This window comes from Triplophysa dalaica, chromosome 24 (genome assembly GCF_015846415.1).
Source record: "Triplophysa dalaica isolate WHDGS20190420 chromosome 24, ASM1584641v1, whole genome shotgun sequence".
NCBI classification, from domain to species: Eukaryota; Metazoa; Chordata; class Actinopteri; order Cypriniformes; family Nemacheilidae; genus Triplophysa; species Triplophysa dalaica.
Genome location: NC_079565.1, coordinates 7531259 through 7557380, shown reverse-complemented (window position 1 = coordinate 7557380; position 26122 = coordinate 7531259). Strand labels below are relative to the sequence as shown.

The window sequence follows — 26122 nt, the reverse complement described above, 5'->3', positions numbered from 1 at the left end:
TAAGAGCATGGTGTTAGAAACGCAAAGTTCATGGGTTCGATCTCGGCCAAATGTATGAATGTGATGCAAGTCATCCGATGTGGTATATTGGTAAAAAATGACAAGAGAGTGAATACATTTTGAGTTTTTACATTTGTGTAAACTATACCCAAGTGTATCACAGGGGGAAAAGACTAAGAATCCCAAAAAATATTTTATTTAACCTAATGGCACGCTTCTGGTGGTTCACAATTATGGTTGTTTGTACCTCAAGAGAAAACACAACTGTGCATGCAATGCAGTAATAATTTATTTAGGCCAGTCCATTGGAAGACGTCTTACAAAAGCACATTAGAAGATTTGAAGCACAGTATACAAGATAATTGTTAGTCATATGTTTTGGATGTCAAATGCTCTGCCAAGATCATGCAGAATCTATTTAATAGAGATGTCATGTATTAATTATGAAGCACTGTCACAAAATTCAATACCAGACCTACTCATGCACATCATCAATGTCCTTTAATTTTTGGCATATGGTTTGCAAAAACAACTTGGACTACATTTACACAACATCAAAATCTGTGAGTGGCAAAACCCTTGCTGAGATGATTTCTCACAACACCACATTTATGTTTTTCAAGACTTAAGTGCCAATATATGTATTTTGTATGTAAACTAATCAGCATCTGACAAAACACACACCTTGGAGAAAAATAAAGCGTGTTCTTATTGTTCGATCTGTTAAGGCATGTAAATCTTAAAAATGCTTTATGAAAAACATACAAAACTGTGACAATATGACAAATGCAAAGGCAGACTGTGAGCTGTGTCTAGGGTCGAGGTGTGCAGAGTTAAGGCACTAGTAGATACTTCAGAGCTGCCTTCTTGTCCTCTCCCACTTCAGTCAATATCCCTGGATTGGTCATAATGGGTGGGAGATGCATGTCCACGGCTGTCTTTAATAATTGGATCGTAGTTTTTTGTTTTCCTCTCTTAGTCTTTCTATCTCTTCGACGAGCGAGTCGTTGACAGAGTACTTCTCGATCAGACCATGGATTTCGTTCTGAAAAAGATGGTGGCATATGATTGGAGGTATATGAATCACCAACACAGATTTACTATGTGCTGCTTAACAAAATCTGAAATCAGTAGTTAGCACTGATAATATCAAGCTTCTAAGAACGTGAATGCAATATAAACTGTTTTCAAACATCTCATTTATTTCTTTAATAAACCTAAAAAGTCATTATCAGAACTATTAAGGAAACAGCATCAGTGGAATTGGAATCCACTATTTAAGATTCCCTATATAAAGCAAAAAACTGAGTCATACTATTTAATTATACACACAATGCAAAAAAGCAAAGAAAACAACTTAGTTGGTCAATAAAACAATCAACCGAACGTACCAACTGAATATAAAACTGTCGAACCATCTCCACCTGTAGATTGATAATGTCTCTATGGCAGGTGTCCCTAGAACAGGTAACCAAACAAAACAAACATGTTTGTTTCCATAAAATTGGGTAAATGCAAGCAATTACTTCCCGTTTAAAAGTTCGCATTGATAAATCAGCAAACTCTTAATAAGTCTAATGACTGACCTGAAGTCTTCTAGTGCCTCATGAATCATATTATGAACAAATTTCATCTGAACCGATGTGAGTGGAGCTCCGTGATTCTCAGCTCCAGAGTCCACCGCAGCTGGAGCTACAGTTCAAAACATCAGTCACACGTTGTGTCTCATTAAAATTGACTATGACAAAAAAAATCAAACATACCTGGTGAAGCGACAGGAGGGGCTCTGTTGACCGGCGAGTCATAGGAGAGCAGGGTGGGCACATCTCTCTTACTGAGCTCAGGCGTGTTGTATTGATGCACCGACTGAACGCGTGTGCTCTGGGCGGCAGGGGGAGATGTTATGATGTCATACTCCTGGCGGACACCATTACTTTTCTCCACCTGTGAGTAGGAAGAGTTGGATTTAGATGACAAAACAGCAAAATGAGGAAACGTCCATCAGCTGCTGGATTGCGAATGAGGAGTGAGACACGGACCTTCGTGCTATTTTGTGTATCTGTCTGTTGCGGTGGGGTGATAATAGGTTCCTCTTCTTTGATTGGTGGGGGAGTCTGAACCACCGATGGACTGTAGCAGCGACTGCCTGGCGTGCCCAATGGGGTCTTTCGCTGGGACGTCCCCCCAGGAAAATTAGGTAGGTAATCAAAGTCTGATAACACAGATGGTAGGTATGAATGAATGACAAGTACCTATTTAAAACTACAATATGTGTATTTACTATTTAGCTTGTAAAGACTTGCCTTTCCTTCCACTTGCAGCATCACTCAGTCTGTGGCTTTTGTAATCTATTGCAGAGATGTGCAAGAATTTAAGAATTTTCTTAATTTGAAGGTAACGTGTTCACTTTTAGTTGTCTATCCATATAGAAATGAGACGGTAGTTAAAATACACAAATCATCTCAGGATCTGATGTAATTTATTTTTGAAATAATAGTATTGAAGTGAATCGGCAAAAGACCACTTGAAAAGTTCCCTCACCATCTCGTACAGGAGAAAAGATATCCAAGCTGTTTCGGCCAGCCCTGAACCTTTCTGTACTGTGTTGACCTTCTCCTTCCCTTGAGAACACATCTATACTGCCCCCTAAGCACAGAAAAACTTTACAGATAAATATGTCAAACCAGCAAAGGCATACAACAATTTGTATTATCAATCCATAACATATCGTCACTGTCATTCTAATACCTTGGATGTCCAAATTCAGATTTTCAGGAAATGGAAAAAAAAAAACACTGTACGGTACCTTTTAAATTATTAAATACTTTGTCGTCAAAGTTTACAAACACTTTTTAATACTTATAATTGGTTAGGTATTAGCAAAACCCAGTTACAAACATAAAGGGTGACTAATAATAATGATTTATGACCTAAATTAAAATCACAAAATATGTAAATACGAGGTTTCAGAATGACAGTAGCAATGTTTAAACTTTCCTTGTCTGGATACGGACTTGACATCTTAAACATATACAGAAACAACCAATGTTTCAAAAAACACCCACCGTTTCTTGACGTTGGAGTTTCACCAAAACAGTGCGACTTGAAACCTGCAGAAAATATAGACAAGCACATTAGAAAAGAATAAAAGAACAATGATATTACAGAGAACTATATCAAATGAATAATACACAAACATAACAACACAGTTAAAACAAAGCATTAAAAATAATCGTCACTGCCATTCTGAAACCATCCATATTTCATAATTTTTAATGAATATTTTTTGCCATAAATCATTATTCTTAGTCACCCTTTCTCACTTGTTATTGCAAGTATCTAAATATCTAATAAAAAGTACACTATTCGTATTTAATCTTTTAAAAAGTTTTAATTCCATTTACTAAACTGTAATTTTGCACATCTAAGTCCAAAGTTTCAGAAAGACAGCGATAATATACAAGACAAGCAAGATCCAATAATGACCATCATTAAGAGGGGAGAAAATATCCAGGTTCAGGCTGTTTCGCCCGATGTTGGTAAACTTCTCCAGGCTCGGAAGCTGATCTTGACTGTGTTGCCCCTCTGCTTCACGGGAGAACACTTCACCAGCACTACCTGCAAAAAGACAACACGTTCAATACCAACACAACCAATAATATGACAAAAAACCTTACACAAGTCTTTAAAATGCTAGCTGGGCTGAGCAGTCATGAACAAATAAGGAATTCTCCTAAAAGCTTAAAGAGAAAAAGTTGACCTGTAAATTGGGCTTGGCCGTCACCTCTTTCTCCAGGAAATTCAGAGCCAGGCACACTGGGTGGGACTGTAGGTGTTGGTGTGGAAGGTTCCGTGTGCTGACTGGCCAGCTTTACAGAGACCCTCTTATTAGAGTGGGAAGATTTGCTGGACGCTGTTTTAGTGGACTGTAGGGAAAAGAGATGGTTTTTAAATATGCATAGCATTCATACAGTGGATACTGAGTTGCATAACAAACATACTGAGGACGCTTTAGTAGAAATGGATTTATGTCAATAAAGTTTAATTACCTTCAGTTTGGAGGTGGAGTTTTGGAAGCGAATAGAAGTCACGGATGTCTTGTGTGCCGTGGTAATTTTGATTGGCGCACTGAGGTTGCGGAGGTCATACATGTACATTCTACCCTGTGTGGAGCCCACCACAAGCCCAGCGCCATCTGGAGTAAAGTCAATGGCTGTGAGTGGAGACTCCACCTGCTTATTGCGAAAGACCCTGTTGAGATGAAGCAAATCGAATCAAAGCATTTCTTTACTAAGCCATAACGAATCTGCAATGCTGCACACAACGATTTAGTCTTACATTTTGCTGGAGGTGTCATAGCAGACGATCTTCTTATCCAGTCCCACAGTGATAAAGAGCAAATCATTGGCCGGAGAGAAGGCCAACCCTGAACACGGGGCTTTGTGAGCCCCTTCAAACAAGTGCAGCTCCTTCTGAGTGTTAGCATCCCACAATGCAACAGAGCCACTGTCTGACACGGTGCCCAGCAGAGACCTCTTCACCAATGAGTACCTCAAATCATGGATGGGCTACGGAGAAATACACATTGTGTGTTTTAAAGTGCCACACTATACTTTACTTCATTCGGTATGGTTGAGATCTTAAACTCACCACATTTGGCCCGTGACCGAAAGGTTTGCTAGACAGGTTGGTGGTAATACTGTGTAGGATGATATCACCACTGGTGGAGCCTGATGCTATGTAGCTATCTCCTCCATTAAAGGACACACACGTGACTTCTTCCTTGTGGTCCTAATGAAGAAAAATAACAAAGGTTGTGTCAAGCTGACTTCAGAGATGTATTAATATATTTTGTTGTATAGAGCTTGTAAACATGCAATACCTTAAGGCTTCGGTGTAACCTTTTCGTCTTCAGGTCCCAAATATTAACAGTGTTATCCAGACCTCCACTGACCAGGAACTGTGACGTGGAGTTCAGATTGACGCGGGTTTGCTTTTTCTGAAAACAAGTCCATTTTAAGGCACGCTTATATGATCAAAGATACATTGAGATTATGAAAGATCTGTGTGCTCACCCCTTCACCAAGCTCCATCACTGGAACCGGTGAGGACTTGAGGCTGGATACCACCAGCTTGTCCCCAATACTGCTGGCACTGACCAGGTACTGATCTGAACATGGTCAAGGTAAATTTATTGCTATCAACACCTCCTTTAAATACATTTACTGTAGAAGATCCAAGTTTACAGGACCCTTATATCATTTTTTATGATGCACGTGAGCTTTAGAGGATACTGCTGCTACTCCAGCACACTTGAGCCACTGGATGTGTGGCACTGTGGGGGTTGAACTGCTCAACCACCGTCATGGATGCCGAGTCCCAGATCTTCAGACAGTCACCTGACGACACCAGGCGCGTGACGTCCTCCATAGCAACGACTGCCAGGTGACAAAAGATGGACAGCTGTCAGGCGCGCCGCGCCACGAGTCAAAGAACACGAAATGTTTCTAATCCAGAAACGCTCGAGCAAGTTAAAAATATAAAAACTGTCCATGTTTGTAAATGTTTGTTATTGTGTTGCACTTTCACAACATTGCAGTCACGATTTTGCATTCAAACTAAAATTATTAACGTTACTGTGTTTGATGCTATCTAATCTCTTTATTTACTTTCGCTGTATTGTTATTAAAGTGTCAATTTTACTAATATTGTTCGGAGTCCGAGTTGCCTGAACAACTCAAGATGACGAGAGATACTCAATGACTTTCGGTAAACAAGTTAGCCAGCAACCAAGCAATTCAGCTAGTTTAAGACAACAGTGTTTAACTTTAGCGTATAATCACATTTAAGTGTTAAAACAATTCTGACCAAAACATCTGAAAACAAACTAACAAATGGTAAAAAAAGAATGGTTACTTTTCAATTTCTAATCAATTTATTCGTCGTTGTTCGGTTTGTTTTGCTAACAGTTTCTGCATTTCCCAGCTGATTAGCAACAGCTAACTTGACTAACTTACCCGAAGTTTAGACTAAAGAAAGTAAAGAAATACAGGAAGGTTTGTTGGTAAACACTTCACGCGACATCCACGGGTGTTGAATAAATGTGTCCTTTATTTTAACTGAAAAACTTTGTCATATCACAAAAGTTTGAAAATCCGTGGCTCCGGTGAGGAACCGCCACTACGGCGAGCAGCTGGGCTCAAAATGAGAGTCATTCGGAAATACAGCAACGCCGCTCCAATAGGAGAATAGTATTATGTGGTTTATAAAATAAACTTATTCATAGTGGGAATATATATATTTATATTATTAATGATAATAGGAGATAACAAATATATCATAACATCTTCAGTATGCTTGGATTTATTAAAAAACGAGCAAGTGCAAAATAAACAATTCTGCAAGAAATACTTTAAGACTTTAAAAACTGTTAAAAAGACAGAAAATATACACAGGTTTTAACCCATGACTATAACACACTGAAATCTATTTAATCACATTAAAATTTGACATATTTCGGAAATGTAGGCCTATAAAATACATTCAATATATCAGCAAATTTATGCAGCTCCAATGTACAGTATAGTGCATCATTAGATTATTAACATAACAAACATAGTAAAGAAAGACAATGTGAGGTACATGATTTTTGCATAGTGATGGATATACAGCATAGACTTAGGTGAGCCTTATTTATTAACCTTCAACAAAACTTAAAGTTTCTCCAAAAACCGGAAGAGTTCATGCTGTCCAGCTGAAGTGCGTTCCTGCTGTTACTATGGCAAAGGTACAAGCACTTTGACGTAGTTTTTAGGAAAGAAGCCAGATTTCCCACTGAGCATGCCCTCAAACCAGTTCTCATCTACCTGGCTGGTCAGAATGATGATGTCACCTCCCTTAAAACACAGCTCTCCTTGATTTTCTGCCTGGAAAGCGTAAAGTGCCCGACAGCAGGGCTGATCAAAAGGGGGGCCGCTATCATCTAGTAAACATAAAAAAAAGAGATTGTTTTTATATGGCACTTTTCTTAAAGGAGTAGTTCACCTTTAAAATGAAAATTTTCTCATCATTTACTAACCCTCCCGTCATTTTAAACCTGTATGACTTTCTTTCTTCCACAGAACACAAAATATATTTTGAAGAATATTTTGACAGCCCCCCAGTCACATGCTTTGGTTACAATAGAAGTGAATGACGGGCTGTACTGTTCTGTTCACAACATTTTTCAAAATATCTTCTTTTGTTTTCTGCAGCAGATAGAAAGTTTGAAATGACAAGTAACGAGTAAATGATGACAGAATTTTCATTTTGAAGGTGAACTACTCCTTTACTAGTAAAAATAGAATGTTTCTATATAATAATATGTTTTTAATAATGTGTTTTATCCTAATAATATGATTTTATTTGCAATAAAAAATCTATACAATTTGAAAATAAAAGCATTTTCACACTCTTTAGACGTCACTGTATATATACATCCTCATATGGGTCATTTTTACATCTGCTTAAGAGTCAAAAGTGTAAACTCACAGTTGTTGGTTGGATTCTGTGCCTTGTCAGGAGAGTGAACCACAACAGGAGCATCTGGCAACCATCAAGGAAAATTAGCTGGGAAACGTCCAACTATCTAATACATTTCTGTGTGAGACAGGGTATGAATGTGTATACCATGTGATTATGACTTACATTTTTCACTCAAGGCTTCAGTGATCTCTGTCCCTGTTGCACATAATACACAGAATTGAGAAACGTCATGAACAGTCAATATTGAATGTGATCATATAACTAAGGGAAAAATGAAACACCTGGCGACTGTCCTGATGAGCAGTTGGACAATCCATAAATATCCGTGTAGCACATTGTGCTTGCAACTGACTTCGATGCAAATTCCCTTTTGGGTTGATTGCTTGCATCTGTTATTCTATAAACACAGAAACATTAAAATTAAATCAGATGAAACATGTTAGAACTGTAATAATAGGAGATAAACAGCCCATAATTCTGACCTGGTCTGCAGGCTGCTCCTGAGATGTTCTAGTATCTGGCAAGATTCTTGGTGGTAGTCTAAAACTGCCGAGATGAAGCCTGAGAGATACTGCATCTGGTCTACCTACAATGCCATATACCATGTGATTATGTACTGTTTGTGTTATGATCTGTGACTGGAGGATAAATAAAAACAGAATGTGATGTTTTGCATACATCCTTTTGTAGAAGATTAAACATGCTACTCTCTGCCAAATCCTTAGATTCTTCAAACTTCTCGAATGCCTTCTTAATCTCTGTGTTTGCAATCTTTCCTTTACGCCTCTTCTTGAAATCGAAGTCAAGACGCCGACCTTCGAGCTTTCTCAGATGGTACTAACAAACAGAGAGAAAGCATTAAAATTTGTTCATCAACAAACCTAACACTTTGCCATTTTAATTACATTATATGCAAGACTGACCCTAATTTCCTTCAGCTCATTCTCCTGTATCGATTGCAGAGGATCAATAAAGGTTTGGTTCACTCTGACATCCATACTGTCCTTTGCCTGGGATACTTGTTTCAGTGCCTCCCCCATTTCAGTTAAAGCAAAACCTGAAATTGTACACAAATCTGTATCAATAACTACTTACATTAAATTGCTAGAATAATAATATTTATTTTATTTATTGTGTTGAACGTACCAAATCCAGAATCAACTCCAAGCTCACAGCCATAATGCAGCATGCAATCTCCCAGAATGTCCTCTGTCTGTGGATAGCCAACAGTTTTTCCCTTTCCACGGATTTTGGAGACTGTGTTGAGCATGCTGAGTTTTGCTCTGTATGCTATAAGTCAAGAGAAAAGATTTTTTTTTTTTTTTTATTATTATGTGGCATACAGTCCATGTTTGTTGCCATTTATATGCACATGCACTCAGCTGAACTTAGCAGATAAACCAGTTTGAAATCTTTATCTTCCAGAAGAACAGACAACAAATACTGATGACTCAGATCCTACTGGCATTTTTCAAATAGCATGCTTTTTAAATACCAAATAGCACACCTTGTTTCTAGGCTGTGACAAAAACTACATTTAATTTAGTAGAAATGCAGCATAAAAAATACAGCAATGGAAACTGACTTAAAAAACAATATTATGGGATCTTAAAAATTCATACCTGGATTGGGCTGAAGATATCCTATAGTTTTTGGAACAAGGTCAAGAATCAATTTGTGGGTAATGTCAGTTTTCTACAGTGGAGCAATCAATAAAATAACAAAAAGACAAAGCTTTGATGCATCCAGATCTCTAATATATCAAATCAAAGTTTTAAATTATTTTGTTGAGCATAATATTCATACCCTTTCCATAATGAGGAATTCCTCATCCAGCTTTGTTCCCTCGACCCCATTGAGTTTTTCCTGTAGCAACTGTAAAGATAACCAAGACTTGTTTTGTCAATATGTCAGCACTTAGATTTAAAGAAAACAAAGGTGAATCATTTGAGCTTTTTGAGAATCTTATGGAAACACAATTGTTTGGTCAGGAACTCCTAATGAATAGTTCACCCAAAACTGACAATTAGGTCATCATTTACTAAAGTTCCTAAATCTGTATACATATGTTTATTGTTCTGCTTAACACAAAGAAAGATATTTGGAAAAATGTTTGTGAACAAAGGGTTCTGGGCCACTATGGACGACAAGTAAAAGAACAGAACTGTTTGGTTTCCCACATTGTTCAAAATATCTTATGTTGTGTTTAACAACAAAAAAGAAATGAATACAGGTTGAGGGTGAGTAAATGATGACAGAATAATTTTGGGCTGAACCATCCGTATAAAGTCAGGAAATTAATCCATTTTTTAATTGATTAATTTGTAGGGGCGAATCAAAAACTTTAATTCCCTTATGTATTTTTAATAAAACATAATATTTGACATAAAACGTTGGATTGTAGTTTCTGTGCAGGTTAAACAATGATTGTTGAACATTTGACCGTGTACTTGATAATATGTGGTTGCTCAATCACAACACAATGCAGTTGAACCAGAGATGTCTACAACAAACAAAACCAGGAAATCCACCAGCCTTCCATTTTTAACAAACTGAGCATCTGTTTCCTCTACTTTGCGAGAAAACTCTTGGCCAGTGCTTCCACAACACTTGAAGATTCATTCTGCCACCGAGAAACTACAAAGAACGTGACCTTGGACACTTTTCAAATAAACATACATTAGTGACTTGGAAACTTTGAAGTCACAAAATTGAGAATGGGTCAGGCTGTGGTGGAGATTTCAGGAGATTTTACAATGCATTATAAACTCGATATGAACAGATTAGATAGTCGGTGAACTTTGTGTCCAAGAAACAGACAACACCCCTGTGCACGTGTCTCAAACTGAAACCTCTGCAGTAACTCAACACTCACAGCAGCACAAGGTGAGAGACAACCTGCAGTGTGGGACACAATAAGTGTGATTTTACGACAGTATCCACAGTTTAAATATTGTATTTGTATCATAGTAAAACCAAAGCAAACACACATTTACTATGATCTGTGTACAGTAGTGGCATTTGGAGTAAAACTACGGTGATGCAAATTGTAATCCGTTCCCCAAACTAACGTGTCCTTTAATTAAAATAAATCAGGGTGTAATTTCCCGAAAAGGAATTACATTTAAAAACACCCTAATTGAAGTTTTTCATTTGAACAAGAACAAAACAAGTACACTTAATATTTGACATAACAGAAAATGAAAGTTTGATGGCAATTGAATGTCTCCTGTTTGTGTCATTACATGATGTTTCCAAACGATAAAAATAAAAAACAAAAGCAAGTGGGACATCGCATCATGTTATGGTTGGTCGCTCCAGATACTTAAACGCCCGATTTCAACCAAGCAATGACGCAAACACATAACAATACGCGGTTAGAATAGCAAAACACTCTTAAAGTGCGAAATAAACAGCGCTTTCACTTCTGTAACGTCATCCCTCTAAGGAAACGACTCTGTCAGTGTGAAACGATCTTGTTCGCGTCGTCGGACGAAAGCTACACGTTACCTGACTCGCTTTGTGAAACTGTTTCTTCAGTCCGGCTACTGACATCCTCCCCTTTGTCTCCTTAAATGTTGGACGTCAACATGGGTGTCAGGACTGTTCAATCTCAGCGCTCGAGTCCCGGAGCTCTCCGCCCTCTTCCAACAGTCGCAATGTAACACTGTTATTTTGCACTCTGGGATATTGGCCAGATTTGATTGGTGGGGTTGTGCCGAGATCCTGCAGGATCCTAGAGAGCACTCATAATGTAATGTAACGTGTCTACTGCAGGAATTTCACATGCGTGGGCTAGAGGTGACCCAGAGGTCGGTTTGGAGATATAGGACAGTGTAAAGTTGTTCTTCCCTAGATAACTAGTCTATATATGGAAACATGGCTACATTGCGCAATATCATAAATTTAAAGTGGTGGTTCACTCAAAAAATTGAAAGGAAAATGTATTATTTAGTGTAACGTACTTTCCTTAGTGTCATTTTGACCATGCGTGAAAGTCCTTGATGTGTAGAACACAATTTTTTGGTTTTTGAAGAATGTTGGTAACCAAACAACAATTGGACCCCATTGACTTTCATTGGATGGACACAACAACAAAGACATTTCTAAATACATATATATGTACAGATTGTAAATGACATGAGGGTGAAAATATTGTTTTAAGAATTGTTTTTTATGAACTGTCCATTTAAAAGCAATACACAGTGCTTAAGGTTAACATTTTATCAACAGTTTGCTTGTTCCTTATAGGAATCAAACCCATGACCTTTGCCCCGCTAATGCAATGCTTTACTAGTCGAGATACAGCAACACTATAATTTAAAGCGACAGTTTGCAATGATTTTTTGATTATAAAATAAACAAGATGTTTGCAGAATGTCTGAATATGAACATCTGTTGAATCAGCAGACTCTTTCTGTATAAGCATTTATTAAAGAAACAGAGTTTCGTTCAGTCATTCCCAATAAGCAGCGAGTGGTTAACTGGGACTGTTGCCAGGAGAATACACAAAAATGACTAATGTTTTACATAAAGCCTTTGCTCTGTATAACCTCCTACTCATTCATATAATTAGTAATGTGTCCTTAAAATGTAAATATCAAGGCTAAATGTATGCATCACAAACTCTCTTCATTGTCTGTGTATTTCCTCAGAAGCTGGATGGCAGGGTCTTGATAGCATCTCACGGCCTCTTGTAAAGCTGTGTTACCCCACCTGTGAATATCAACACAGCAAATCATAGATTAGTCCTGATGTATCTGCTACATGCCTAACATTGATAACTTCAATCTTCGGTACCTGTCTTTAAGTGTGCAGTTTGCGCCTGCATTCTCCACCAGGAACTTGATGATGTCCAGATGTCCCTCTGAAGCGGCGACGTGCAGCGCAGATCGTCCATCATAATCCACAGCATTCGCATCTGCCCCCGAGAGAAGGTACCTAAGAGAGGAATTAAGTCTGCATAATAATTTGTTTTTGATATAGTTTTCCATGATTGTTTTTTAGGGAAATGTATTTAATACAGTGTTACATTTCACGTTGTATGATTCTGTGGGCAAATAAAATATAAAATAAATGTTAATAGGCTTAGTTTTCTTAATCCAAAATATAATCTCTTCTGGCTGGATGACCTGGATTTATAATTGTAAAACTATTTATTACATAGTGTAACCAATTATTGTTTCGCCCGACCTTTCTTGTACAAATCTGTGGTGATATTTTTGTGATAATATTTTTTTTCTCATAGTGTCAATGTTTTAGTGTATATTTAGCTAAAGTAAATTTTGAGTTTATATCATTAATGAGGATATATCGGAATTTAATGTGATTTTCGTATTCAGCATGTTAAACTTCAAAAAGAAAAAGTAAAAATCAATCCAAACACTAACTATATCTAAAATGTTTAACATTGTGTTATGAAATGAACATCCATTGCTATTTCACAGATATCTAACCCTAAGTACTGTATCTACATTTAGAGAAAATAATTAATAAAAGCCAGCGTGACACATTTCGCAACTGTTCTCTAATGAGAGAGTATGTTATACAGTAATTCATCACCGCAATCCTTCCGAAACCTAGGATGTCCAAATTCACCGTTTTTCAGGAAATGGAAAAAAAACACTGTCCTTTTTATGTTTGAATACTGTGTTGTCAAAGTTGACAAGCATGTTTTTTATTATTTGCATTGGTTAGAAGTTGGCAAAAGCCAGTAACAATCATAAACGGTGACTAATAATAACGATTTATGGCAAAAATTAAACACGAAAAATAGAAATACAGGGTTTCAGAAGGACATCAACGTTATGCATCTGGGCAACCCTACCTGCGCAAAGACACTACATCTCCTCTGTAAGCAGCCAAGAGAACATTCATGATTTGGTATCCCTGTAATTCAAAAGACAAACCTATTAATGTATCTTAAAATATAAAAAATCATTTATTCTTAACGTTCTGAAACATCTAGCCAGACCTCCGACTCCACCTTCCACTGTCTGTAGGACAACATCTGTCTGAAAGAAGTCTTGATGTCAAAACTGTGCAGCTGGAAGGTTGACACCAGCTCCTTTGACGAAACAGACAATTATTAGTCACTATTCTGGCAAATCAAACTAATTTGCATCTTTGAATCCAAGCAGTATTTACCTCACAGAAATGGACACCCCTACAAGAATTCCTATTAGAGTCCAGCCCGGGTGACCAACACATGAGTCCCAGGACTCCAGGAATCACTATCAGCACAACACCAGACTGACTCGACTTGGCCGGCACAGACGTCTACATTACCAAATGACACGTAAGGTGCAATAGAATTCCCTTGTTCATTAGGAACTGCATACATTTAAAAATGAAGAAATCTCTTGTTGAGAATTCATGGAGATCCTATTCAGAAATATGCATTCTCGCCATTAGAGGGCGGTAGGGGAATACATAAATCTAACAAGCATTTTAATACTTAAATTCACACTTCATTACCAGTTTTTTTAATGTGTAATCATGAATCAAGGCAATTTAATTAGTATCGTAATGCTCCTCTCCAAACAAGAGATGAATTTGAACAGTAGTTGTGCGGAAATGAAAAGGAACTGCACCTAAACCCTCAAATGCATCAAACAACTGTGACTCATTATTTACAAGCTTAGTCACAAACTACTTCTGCAATTCCAACTCACCCTGAAATGGAAAGCTCTGGAGTAATCATTCATGCCAGCCACCTGCATCATGGAAAGGGTACAGCGGACTGCAGTTGGGGACAGTACTTGGTCACCTGAAAGCGGACACAGGCCGCCATTGGCTAGAGTCGCCGCCAACGCTGCACCGGACTCGCAGGTGACTTCTGTCGATAAACACTGAGACGTGTGCAAAATTAAAACTCTAAATGAATTCTCCTGTATCAAAAATCTACTTCCTTAAGTTACCTGTAATAGTAAATCCAAAGTTGAGTTGATTCCCACACCTTCAGGAAAGCACTGAAATATTGTAAATCAAAAGCAGGTAAATTAGTAATATTCTTCGTAATTTAGAAAAACAATCTCACACGGAATCATCCTTACTTTCTTCTCTTTCAAGTAAAATGAAAGCGCATCAAGGCGAATAATGTCCTTTCGCAGACTTTGATAACTGCAATGGCATTAACAATCACCATCAAATACACACAGGATGGCACAAATCAATCTGGAAATCAATTTCTCATATAAACAACAATTTGGAAAATTTACCTCGTGCAGTTTAAGCTGGCATGCTCTTTGTTACACAGTCTCCTGATGATATTCAAAACCTGTGTGAGAACGGTTAGAGATGAGGCTGATTGTTTTCTTTCTTATTTAATAGCAAACGTTGATGATGAAGTTAAGCTTACAGACTCATACTTTTCTTCTTCTTCCGTGATGGGTCTGCTTGACAGCTGTTTTAGGAAAAAAAACATCGCCTGTCAATATAAAAGTTAGTGAAAGTAATTTTTGTTGTTGTTGTTGATTTGAGCTGTTCACACAGTCTACCTGTAATAAAGATGTGCTGATGATGGCACCTGTCTCTACAAGTGGACTATGGGGCAAACCTGCAAACAAAAGCATGTTATGTTTGGTAAAGCCCAAATTTTTGAAAATGTGGTTCAAACTATTCAAGTCTACAATCAGAAGTAAATCATGGAACCAGAATGTGTGGATTGAACTGACTGACCTTACCTTGCTTGGTCAGGGTGAATGGTGACTCATATTTGGAGTATTCCTCCATCCCAACAAATCTGTGCACGTAGTCCGATCCATGCTGGTCCACTGCGAGGCCGTATATGAGAGCCCAGGATATCTCTCCGAGGACACAAGCTTCCGCCCAGTCTCCTAAGGAAAGTCTATGGTACCAAAAAAAACAAAAAGCATCACATTTACTCGGAAAAGGAATTGAATTTGTAGATATTGTTCATTTGGAGTATGATAGTTCACCAAAAAAGAAAATTCAGTCATTATTTACTCACCCTCTTGTCATTTCAAACCTGTATGACTTTCTTTCTTCTGCAGAAGAATGTTGGTAACCGAACCACGGCAGTACCCATTGAGTTCTATTGTACACAAAACCAATGCAAGTGAATGGGTACCGCCAGGGTTCAGATACCGACATTCTTCGAAATATCTTCTGCAGAAGAAAGAAAGTCAAACAGGTTTGAAATGACAAGAGGGCGAGTGAATGATGATTCTTTTAATATGGAAAATAGTTAAATACCTCTGCCCATCCACTGTGCAGATTGAAATCCCCCATTTCATGCCTCCTTTGAGATCCTCCTTTTCCTGATTTAAAAGACACGCGGGATATGAGTCATTTCGTGATATTTGGCAGAAAGCATCAATTAGAAAATAAACATCTTTAAGTGCATCTGATAAGTGCATCTCCGAGCATCTATGAAAGCAACACCAACGGAAACATATTTGACACACCTTTACAGAAGACAGCTGCTTGCATTTAATAAATAACTTTTGCGTTTCCTCCGCGAAGGTTGAGAAATCTGGTATAACAAATCTTCCCTGTAATGCTTTTAAAATGAAAGACACAAAGCCGGTCACGCACCTGCCAAAAACATTCAAGCATATTAGCAACAGAGGCATTTCTGTATTAACGTGGATAAAATGTGCGGCTCCCAAAATCCTGTCTGACCTATGAAAGGTGCTTCTGTCAACGGCTCCGTCTGATTCCTGCAGCTTGCGCATCAGACTGTAGCAGTCTTTAATCCGCGGGTCTGTTCGTATGATTCCCGAGCTCCACAGGGCCTGTCAAAGAACAGACAGTTTATGTAACTTCACATTATTGGAGTTATTTTAGCTGTTCATGAAGTATTTTCAGTACCTCAAAAAACTGATTGGCATTGACTCTTTCACCAGAAGCAAAACTATCGAACAGGACATCAGCAGCCCTTTTGGTGGACAAGAGACAGTATAAAGCCAAAATGAGTATGAAAAAACTATTTTTATTTGATCTTGTCAGACTCACACTTTTTTCTTGAAATGACCTTGCAGGGCTTCTTGTCGGCTAGAGTTTTGCCATGGTTGGGTGGGGTTAAGTTTGTTCGGCTCTGGTGCTGTCTGTTTTACAACTCCATTGCTCGCGCTCATGAAGGATGACAAACCTTGGGAACAGAATACTTAACACGTTTTAATGTATTCAGCTAAAAAATATGAATTACAGAAGCAAAACTTATCTTCACATCCCTGCAAAACAAACTAAAAAACACAATAGAAACCTGCCTAAAACACAATAGGAAATTTAAAGTGATCGTTCACCCACAAATTTAGATGACTATGACTTTCTTTCTTCAGCAGAACACAAAAGAAGATATTTTGAAGAATGGTGTTAACTGGCCCACATTCACTTGCACTGGTTTTGTGTCTACACAATCGTAGTGAATGGGTGCCGATGGTGTTTGGTTCCCATCTTTCTTCGAAATATCTTCTTTTGTGTTCTGGGGAAGAAAGAAAGAAAGTCAAACTGTTTTGTAATGACAAGAGGGTAACTATGATGACAGAATACATTTTTTGGGTGAACTCTTTAGTAGATTTAATGGTTATAGTATTGGTTTTAATGGGAACTATAACGTGTCTACTGGTATGTGATGGATTCGATTGCTGGGATGTTATCTGGCAGATGGGAACCAACTGAACACCATTAAATCATATTGGAATAATGCCTGAAACTACAAAATTAACTTTTTAATGGAAGAGGCTAGTGCTTCATAATGATATTTTTCAACAGAGATAAGTTTGAATGAAGCGCATTAAGTGAATTAAGTGGTTGGAAGCTTAATATGAGTTATAAAAAACCTAACCTTAATGTTTTAGGAAAAACGCTGCACTGCAATCACTGTAATATTTTAACAAAAGGAAGCAAAAGTACAAAGGTACATTAAGTTAAAAGGGAACGAACAGGAGCAGACGTGTGCGGTGCAGCAGATTACTGCACATGTTGTTTTGCTTTGCTCTTCTCACCTTTGGATCCTGAGGGAACATAATTGACTGGCCTCTGGGACGGAAAGGTTTTTCGTGGCACGTTTTATGCGATGTTCCCTGCTGTTTTTGTTTCCTGGTAACATAGAAAACAATGCATTGAATAGTTATCTATATATAGCTCTATATACCTCATTTAAAAACACAGGCGAATTAATGTGGGCTATTCAGACCTTTTTATTTTATGGTACTTTCTTATTTATGCGTTTACTAAAATAGAACTAGCTTTTATGTTATGATTGAATGTGCTTATCTAGGTGATGTTGAAGCCTGATGAAATACAATATACACGGTAATAATTAATGTTGGTGCCAGACGTGTCTTTGATGTCTAACTAATTGCAGGTACTTAGCACTGCAGGGAGACTTGCTGCAGTGAGACATATTACTTTCTCATGTCAACATGTCAGCTGACAACGCCAGTAACAACGCCTGGAGGGGTGAGGTTGAATTACAGGGGAGGGTCAAGTCCTTATTGCTTTTTGTTCAGACACGTTATGCTAAATTAATCCACAAAGTGTCTTTTATTTCCAACTCAACCTTCTCATGTTTTCTTTATAATTTTTTTTTTGATTGAGGTGCATTGAAACAGATGCTGATAAATATAATGGTTGAAATTTTGTTCCCGCCCCCAGGTTTGCTTTATAATGAATTATGCAAGAGTGGGAGTGGCTACGGGAGTCATGCAGGACAGAGCACGTACCTGAGATCCTGTCAAAATTACAAGGTTGGCATTCCTCTTTGGGAGGGTATCTTTCATCTCTCCGTTCTCTGAATGAGCGGGGGAGAGAATACACATTTAGGATGAGAAAAATCCTCCTTGAGAGAGGAGAAGATTAAGATTAGTGCTTATTTGCAAGAACAAGATAAGTAAGTTAAGCATTGCCTCAGCAATGAATATTTTTAGGGATATTATAGAATCTAGGACACTACGTTTAAGTTCTGGTTTGTTTTGTCCTTTCTGCCCAAAACCTCAGAAACGTTTTTGGAGTTGAGAGCTTTAACATAAGAAACCACCATGATGAGGATAGGGCAGTTTGAATCCTTTTTTAAGGAAATCTTAATTTCTAAGTTTTGTTATTGATCTTTAAAAAACATTAAAGACAGTTTCAACTCATAAAGTTTATTTCTGTTCAGCTAGGGTGGTACAAACCAGACAAAGTTATGCAGACAAAATCCCAACCACCACCCACAGCTCGCCTAAGGGTGAAAGTAACAGAATCAGGTTTCTTTTAATGGAAGACCACATAAAACAAATACGGTTACCAAAGTCAGGGCACATTTGAATGCAATCCATCACTGTCTAAGAAAGTTGTTCCTTGCTGGAGTCACCTTTAGCTTGGTCATTGTGGGGCATTAAGGAACCATTTTTGTAAAGGTTCTCTGTAACATTGTGTATTGTGTGAAGAGTTTGGTGTAACTTTACTAAGTAATTAGTTGCTGTAATTGAATTACTTTTCCTTTTAAAAAAAGTAAAGTAAGGGATTACTTAATCACAGTTACATCGGATATAATTGAACTAAATATGTGTAATGTATACAATGTTGGAATTGACATTAAAATTCTAACTTTATAATGCATAGATTAATGTATCTCTCACATTTGTTATACTTTAGTCAGTTAATTGATAGGATGTAGAAAGTAATTAGTTATAAGTAATTAAATACTTTTTGGAGAGAGTGAACAGTAATCTTCTTACACTATTGACTATGTAATTAGTAACTAGTAATTAATAACCTTTTCAGAGTAACTTACCCAACATTGAAAACAAAAATTGATTGGCTTTAGCTTAAGAGCGCTTATTCACCAAAAAACGAAATTTCTGTCATCTTTTGCTCACCCTCTCGTCATTTCAAACCTGCATGACTTTCTTTCTACCACAGAACACAAAAGAAGATCTTTTGGAGAATGACCGTAACAGAACACCGTTAGTCATCTTTGACTTTTTTGGTTTTGTGTCCAAACAATAGATGTCAATATCTTTCAAAATATCTTTGTGTTTTGCAAAAGAAAGAAAGTCATTCAGGTTTAAAATGTCAAGTGGGAAGTACATGCTGACATAATTTTCATTTTGGGGTGAAATACCCCTTTAAAAATCTATCTTTTCACAAAAAGTCACATTAGACAATCATTGATGAATATAAAAGTATGTACATTTACACTGAATTTTATTTTGATCATTTCAAATGCAATGGAAAGAGAAAAGGGTTTTTGTATTCTAAGGCTTTATATAGCTGATGTGTTATCCAGTCATACTAAAAACAAATGCCACATCACTTCTTTCCTTAGCACACCCAGTGCTTTTCCACATTTTTATAGCCCAGATGCAGACCACAAACCCAGTCAAATGTGAACGTCTACAAAACTGTCCCCTTCGTCCTCCCGAAACTGAAGTTAGTCCTGAGACTGACGTGAGATCAGTGTTGCAGTTGTTCTCGCAGTGGTTAGACTTGAGATTAAGGAAGTGGGAGATGACCCACGATCAGTTTAAAATGGAAAGACTTTCACATTCCACCACGACGACGCCCATGATTGAGGACAGCGTCATTGTAAATTGTGCATCCACACAAATTGATACTTTCTTGCAATGTTTTGTGCATGTACCTCCTGCATCGTCATCCTTATTTGGCTCCAGTAGTTTGTTTCCATCCAGCACTCCATAACGTTTTCTCCATTTGCGTCTGAAAGATGGTGTCCTCTGAAAACTACAATTTTAAGTATGCTTGAGCAAGTATATGCAAATGTTTAGAATTTGAATTTGCTTTCTTGCTATCCTGACTTTGGGCATATACACAGCAGTAAACTACATAAGTATAACCTAGAGAGGATTTCTGAGAAGGAAATTTGTTTTCTGAATACACTGAAAAGGGATCAAAGTTAATGTGCCCCGCTAAAGACAAGTCTAGTCAAGAATATCTGTTCAGCTGTGAGAAACACCTGTGTGAATTCGGAGACAGCTATCAGTTGTCAGCTTACCTGAAAGGTATAAGTGCTTAATTCAAGTGTGTTTTTGCAATGTTTTACATTTTGTTTTAAAAGTGTAAATAGGTTACAATTCGACCCAAACATTTTTCTAAACTAGTGGAAGACGGTTCATAAAGAGCCAATTTCTGCATGTTTAAGAGTCAAGCAGTTCTTACCAGGGATAAGAATTTTCTTCTGTTTCCTGGCTTAAGTTGTTCTCCATGGTGAAACTTTCCTTTATCAATGAGCTTTTGAAGAAATCCAAGTGATGTGTTTGTCTAACATCTAGAAGCTGTGCAGCTGTAACACTTTGGCAAATGTGCATAGAGTGAGTTTCAATGTGAACTGCTAGTTTTGAGCTGGATAAAAATAGGAGGAACTTAACTGCAACTTGGAGGAGGGATTGTTAGTTTCAAAAGGGACGTCCTGCAACAAAAACCATAGTACCAGATAGACAAGAAAAATGTTGTGACTACTCCAAGGTAACTACAACTGTTTACATAAATAATACAAAAAATAATGAATAACAAAAAGAAAAGTATATCAGTAAGTAGTCACATACATTTAACATATTATACATCAGCAAACGTAACAGATAAGAGGATTTGATTTTTATATAAAGAAAAAACGAAACAGTCTGGAGAGGACTTTCTGTGTTCTGCGCATTTAGCGCGCCTCATTGATGCTCCAAACGCATTTGCTGAATGCTTGTCATGCGTGTTGTTGTTGTTTCAAGTAAACCAAGTCACGTTCTTCTTTTAAAATACAAGAAACTAATTCTTAAAAAATAGCTCATGCATTCCCAGACTCTCAACTTTGTACACATATCTTTGCTTAGCCTCATTCACCGCCTGCTGTTTAGTCGCATGCTTGTTAGGAAAATCACACATAGGGTTTCCGTATCTTCCAGTGTTTACTCAAAATACAGCACGATGCCAAAAAAGAACAAAACGGTAGGATTCATTACATTTAACTATTTTAATACGTTACTATAATGTATAATCTCTTGTGTCAGAAGCATTGTTATAGTTATTGACCGCCATGCTCACACTTATAATGTAATTTCTCAAGATTAATGTGAATCAAATCATTTTGGTTTAGGGAAAAAGTAAACCTCAACTCCAAGAGACATCACCCGGACCAGTTAAAAAAGTGAAAGACGGTGAAATTGCAATCGCAATACATGCCAAACCCGGCGCCAAACAAAATGCAATCACAGGTTGGATATGTTTAAGCATCAGTCTACCGTTCATCTAAGGAGTCAATGCATCATCGTTATTTTTGTGACAGATGTCTCAAGTGAAGCGGTGGGGGTCGCAATTGCCGCACCACCGACAGACGGAGAAGCCAACGCGGAGCTCCTGCGCTATTTATCCAAAGTCCTGGAGTTGAGGAAGAGTGACATATCTTTAGATAAGGTCAGAACCAACACATTTGTATATTTACGGCAAAAGAGTATCTATTAGGGACAACTAACCCAAAAAAGAGCATTTCTTTCACTATTTGCTCACCCTCATATATTCTTATATTTTGAAGAATGTTGTTGGTAACCGAACATCGTTGGTCCCCATTGACTTCTGTTGTATGGGCATAAAACCAATGCAAGTCAATGGGGACCAATGCATTTGTGTTGCCAACATTCTTCAGAATGTCTTCTTTTGTGTTCTGCGGAAGAAAGAAAGTCAACGTTTGGGTGCGTAAATGATGACATAATTTTTGGGTGAACTATCATTTTAAGGGTCTATTTTACTGTACAGACTAATGGAATACATGTGTTTTAATGTAACTACAGGGCTCCAAATCCAGAGAAAAAATGATCAAGGTAACAGCTAGTGTCAGTCCAGAGGACATTTTGGAGAGACTGAGAAGGGAGGTAAACCGGTGAGACCACTGTGAACGTTTATACTAAAATGGACTAACCATGAAGCTATGTGCCCAGTTATTTTGTCACAGTTTACACTTTTAAAGCTTTTGGTGTAATAGCTGAATTTTTGGATTTAAGTATTCAGATTCATTCAATAAAAATATGATATAATTTTTGCCTGATTATCAGTTTATTATCAGTTTAACCTTTTATTGTAAAGACAGATTTTATAGAACTTGCTGTGCTTTTGGAAATGATGTAGTGGGTTTTTATCTTTTAGATGTTAAAGTTTAAAGCAATTATCTTGTTTATATAAACTGGAGACATCAGCACCTGAAGTCCACCATTGACAAATGGGATAATTAAGGAGAACCTAATGAGTATAATTATCAGACCTTTTCTATTAAGCTAAGAGCCTTGAAATGGGTTATTCAACAGATTCTAGTAATCCCATTTTGTGCTTTTATATTGTTCATCAGATATGTAGTAAACATTTATCTTGGCATTTAACTGTACAGATGCAAATAGTGTATATTTGTGCTCGAAGTAAATATAAAATAGACAGGAGCCAATAGCCTAACTTCAGGCTATAGGATCATCTTTATATGCGTGACGAGCAACCCAAAAATAGTTATATTGTAAAATAAGACGTGAAACTGCATTGCTTGGTTTTTATTGCTTACTGGGGTTCAGATATAGTGAAGAATAACACTATCTTTCAATATTAAGCAATGTTTTGAGGTGATCCAACCCCCACCATTAGAAGAAGGGGAGAGGAAAAGCCAATGAGAGCTTAAACATGTTTGTATTTAATCATGCAGACATAGCTCTGCAACCTCCTACTTTAATAACGTCTTTCAATATAACCTTTCAATAAATAGAAATCTCTGATATTTGTTCCCAGAGAACTTATTCAATTTCTATTGTATATTCATTCATTCATTCATTCAATTCATTTTCATATAACAATGTACTTTAAATGACATATTAGTTGATAAAAGTGTCAGCTTTTGAGATGTCTTACATTTGTAATTCTGGTTTCGTGTGAATGTGGACCTTATTTCTGTTATAGGAAATTTTTACAGAATTAAATGATCGACTTGTGCAACAGGTTTTAACCTGGCAATACTGGATCGCTCACCCAAAAATGAAAATTCTGTCATTGTTTAGTCTCCCTCAGGTTTTCCAAACCTGTATACATTTCTTTGTTCTGCAGAGCACAAGGAAGATATTTGGAAGAATATCAGTAACCAAACAGATCTTATCCCCCATTTACTGAGTTTTAGACGTAAAGAGTTCAAACGTCCTGTAGCTCAAGGGTAAGAGCATGGCGCTAACAGCGCCAAGGGTGGGTCGATCCCAGGGGATTGCACTTACTTAGAAATAAATGTATAGGATAATGCAATGTAAGTCCAAAGTGTCTGCCAAATGCATGTAAATGTAAGAAAAATAAAGTGACTCAATGATTTTAAACAGATTTGCTTTGTCCTTACCACAGTTATGAAGAAATATTTTGTTATTATAAAACTGTGTGAATGATTTATGACCAATGGATGGTGAAATTCTTCCAGTAATTGAGAAAAGTATTTTTTTAGATCTACTAAATGAAGATGGGTGGGATGACATGGTGCCTGGCCGTTCCTCTACTGAACCAATATTTCATAAAGCCGCTTATTTAAAAATCATAGAGCCACGCAATATGTCATGATTTAAACGCTGAACTGTTAATGGGATCAGTGTTGGTTTAAGTCATAATGACATAAATTAGTTGCAGGATTACTTCATTGAACAGTTGCCCTTAGGTGTTAGCGGTGGTTATTTTCAAATTAATCTGAACCATATTGTGTAGATAAACAAATTCTGCGGTAAATGGTATTGTTCAGCAAACCAAGTTCTTATCTTTGAAATGTATTGTCTGTAATTTGCCTACACAAATTTGAGGACATGTACACATAAAGTCTCCGTGTTTGCATTGGTGTTCAATATTACTGTTATCTTTTTTTAAAGATCTAAGGCTGGTAATATGTACAAGATCAATCTCTTCTGCAAGCAAGATGTTAACCACTTAAATAAACCCCCCAGGCTTTCAAGAGCAACTTACTGGTGTTGAAGTGAGACCCTTTTACATCCATACAATCAGTTTAATATCAAAGGTTTTATTTGTAACACTCATGAAGGATTTACACCACACAATCCAGATGTACAACAACACTTTCCTCGCTGGTAAATGGCTACTTCAGTTGTATATGATGACGGTACTTTAATATCAATTGAATCCAGGGCTTTCTTCGAGGAAAAAGAAGATCATCTGCCTTAGAATCACCAGGCTTTATTCATAGGGCAGAACAAATTTCTGCGTAATGCTTTAGAAATCCATCCATGTTGAATGAAGCGTGGCAATTTTAGGTTTTAGGTGATTTACAAAAATCTGTTCTCTTTGTGCTTCATGACTGTAAGAAATTCGCTTTAAAGAAATGCGCTTACATGAACTCTTTGCATATTTTTCCCATTTTGAAAAATGTTCAACTATGGGAAAGTTCACTTTGTCATATTAACCTTTATGATCTCTGACTCCCTATTGATGCCATCAGGTTTTTAATTGAGCATGCAGTGTTAGGCACACCCACACCAAATTTACCGACCGTCTATATATGGACTGTACATCCTGAACACGTGATATTCACTGGTGATATGGGACTAACACATACATCTAGAGGAGATAATGAAGTTTCATGACTCCCACACAAAACAGATAGACCTCTACAGGGATTCATCTTCAAAGAATTGGTGTGGGCTCCGAACACATACAGGGAGACCTTAGAAGCTATAAATTAGTGAGGACCTCTCATAGCCTCAGTGCTTTTCATACTAGGATAATAATCCACTTCGTCCCTTGGTTTAATTATTACAAACATGTGGACCTCATTGAATTAAAACAAAACATAAAATTGAAACTTTGACATAAAATTAAACTTAAAAGGAACGAGCACAAACTCCTTCACAAGTCAACTATCAAAGATTCAAATAGAAATTTGTTGGTACTTTAATGCTGTTTCACATGCGTACTGCATTTTAGACTTCACAAGAGCTTTGCAGAAGCTGATGATGTCACAAGACGGCCAGCCCAAAGAGCTCAGAGATCATTAAAACTTGGCCTTTGAAGAGTTTTTGCTGTGATCTAAACGTTATTTCTTGTTATTCGCCTCTTTAATCATGCCAATCCTCCGTATACGCAAATTCCTGCCAAAGTAAATGAGGACCATCGATTAACGTCTGTCAAAGCGAGGCAGCTTATGAGAAAAAAGTTCACAAGTGACACTCGAAACATTCGACTGACATGAAAAGTAACACGCAAAAAAAGATGACATGTTAAGTATTGGGGCGGAGTTCAAATCTAATTTGTTGGGGGCCGTTTGCTGTCGAGGTTGATCTGCCTGTCAGATTGAGGAATTGGGCAGATGTAGGAAACAGCTGTAAGTGACATGTCCTTTAAATTTCAGCGCCTGTGAACATCAAAGGCTGGTGTTCTGTCTTGTCTCCTTAGGCCTGGGACATGAGCAACAGCTCTGCTGTGGCCTGTAAATATACACACAGCTGCTAGAAAACCGGATGCAAGACTGATATTAAACCTCACATGAGACTTTAGGAAGGTCTTTGGTGTTGCCTTTTGTCATTTAATCTCATCATTTATTTACCCTCACGTCATTCCAAACCTCTTTGACTTTCTTCTGCAGGAACACAAAAGAAGATATTTCGAAAAACGTCTGTAACCAAACAACATT

The 26122-nt window shown here is 37.4% G+C and overlaps 4 protein-coding genes across 10 annotated transcripts; 1 reads left to right on the top strand and 3 right to left on the bottom strand.

The window, feature by feature from the left end:
- Nucleotides 1-271: 271 nt before the first annotated feature.
- nedd1 (NEDD1 gamma-tubulin ring complex targeting factor) lies at nt 272-6186 on the bottom strand. Of its 4 annotated transcripts, none has more exons than XM_056740091.1 (17): nt 6018-6186; nt 5295-5507; nt 5076-5170; nt 4883-4999; nt 4651-4791; nt 4339-4568; nt 4050-4251; nt 3761-3926; nt 3487-3618; nt 3066-3110; nt 2542-2646; nt 2304-2348; nt 2040-2212; nt 1764-1944; nt 1587-1692; nt 1392-1458; nt 272-1045 (listed from the first exon to the last, which is right to left on the bottom strand). In XM_056740091.1, exons 2-17 carry the CDS (start codon nt 5428-5430, stop codon nt 941-943), a joined length of 2046 nt encoding a protein of 681 aa, XP_056596069.1. In that variant the 5' UTR covers nt 5431-5507; nt 6018-6186; the 3' UTR covers nt 272-940. The 4 variants fall into 4 exon arrangements, with proteins under 4 accessions (XP_056596069.1, XP_056596070.1, XP_056596068.1 ...); XM_056740092.1 differs by having other exon boundaries at nt 5295-5463; XM_056740090.1 differs by having other exon boundaries at nt 5295-5438.
- Nucleotides 6187-6347: 161 nt separating this feature from the next.
- On the bottom strand, nt 6348-11237 carry sh3gl3b (SH3-domain GRB2-like 3b). Its single transcript, XM_056740095.1, has 11 exons — nt 11035-11237; nt 9331-9399; nt 9147-9219; nt 8671-8814; nt 8448-8581; nt 8203-8361; nt 8007-8110; nt 7806-7921; nt 7687-7719; nt 7531-7584; nt 6348-6982 (listed from the first exon to the last, which is right to left on the bottom strand). The coding sequence occupies exons 1-11, from the start codon at nt 11077-11079 to the stop codon at nt 6777-6779; spliced, it is 1137 nt and encodes a 378-aa protein (XP_056596073.1). The 5' UTR covers nt 11080-11237; the 3' UTR covers nt 6348-6776.
- A 568-nt stretch (nt 11238-11805) lies between these two features.
- On the bottom strand, nt 11806-20790 carry glsl (glutaminase like). 4 transcript variants are annotated; one of them, XM_056740636.1, is made up of 21 exons: nt 20653-20790; nt 20117-20217; nt 18216-18331; nt 17496-17589; nt 16504-16639; nt 16360-16426; nt 16171-16283; nt 15954-16083; nt 15742-15806; nt 15210-15373; nt 15024-15082; nt 14885-14929; nt 14745-14803; nt 14580-14646; nt 14445-14495; nt 14199-14375; nt 13672-13803; nt 13499-13591; nt 13352-13413; nt 12325-12483; nt 11806-12240 (listed from the first exon to the last, which is right to left on the bottom strand). In XM_056740636.1, exons 5-21 carry the CDS (start codon nt 16623-16625, stop codon nt 12144-12146), a joined length of 1662 nt encoding a protein of 553 aa, XP_056596614.1. In that variant the 5' UTR covers nt 16626-16639; nt 17496-17589; nt 18216-18331; nt 20117-20217; nt 20653-20790; the 3' UTR covers nt 11806-12143. The 4 variants fall into 4 exon arrangements, with proteins under 4 accessions (XP_056596614.1, XP_056596613.1, XP_056596615.1 ...); XM_056740635.1 differs by having other exon boundaries at nt 18216-18283; XM_056740637.1 differs by having other exon boundaries at nt 12325-12465; nt 18216-18283.
- Nucleotides 20791-21270: 480 nt separating this feature from the next.
- On the top strand, nt 21271-22515 carry c24h15orf40 (chromosome 24 C15orf40 homolog). Its single transcript, XM_056740641.1, has 4 exons — nt 21271-21429; nt 21578-21695; nt 21767-21894; nt 22269-22515. The coding sequence occupies exons 1-4, from the start codon at nt 21271-21273 to the stop codon at nt 22359-22361; spliced, it is 498 nt and encodes a 165-aa protein (XP_056596619.1). The 3' UTR covers nt 22362-22515.
- Nucleotides 22516-26122: the final 3607 nt, after the last annotated feature.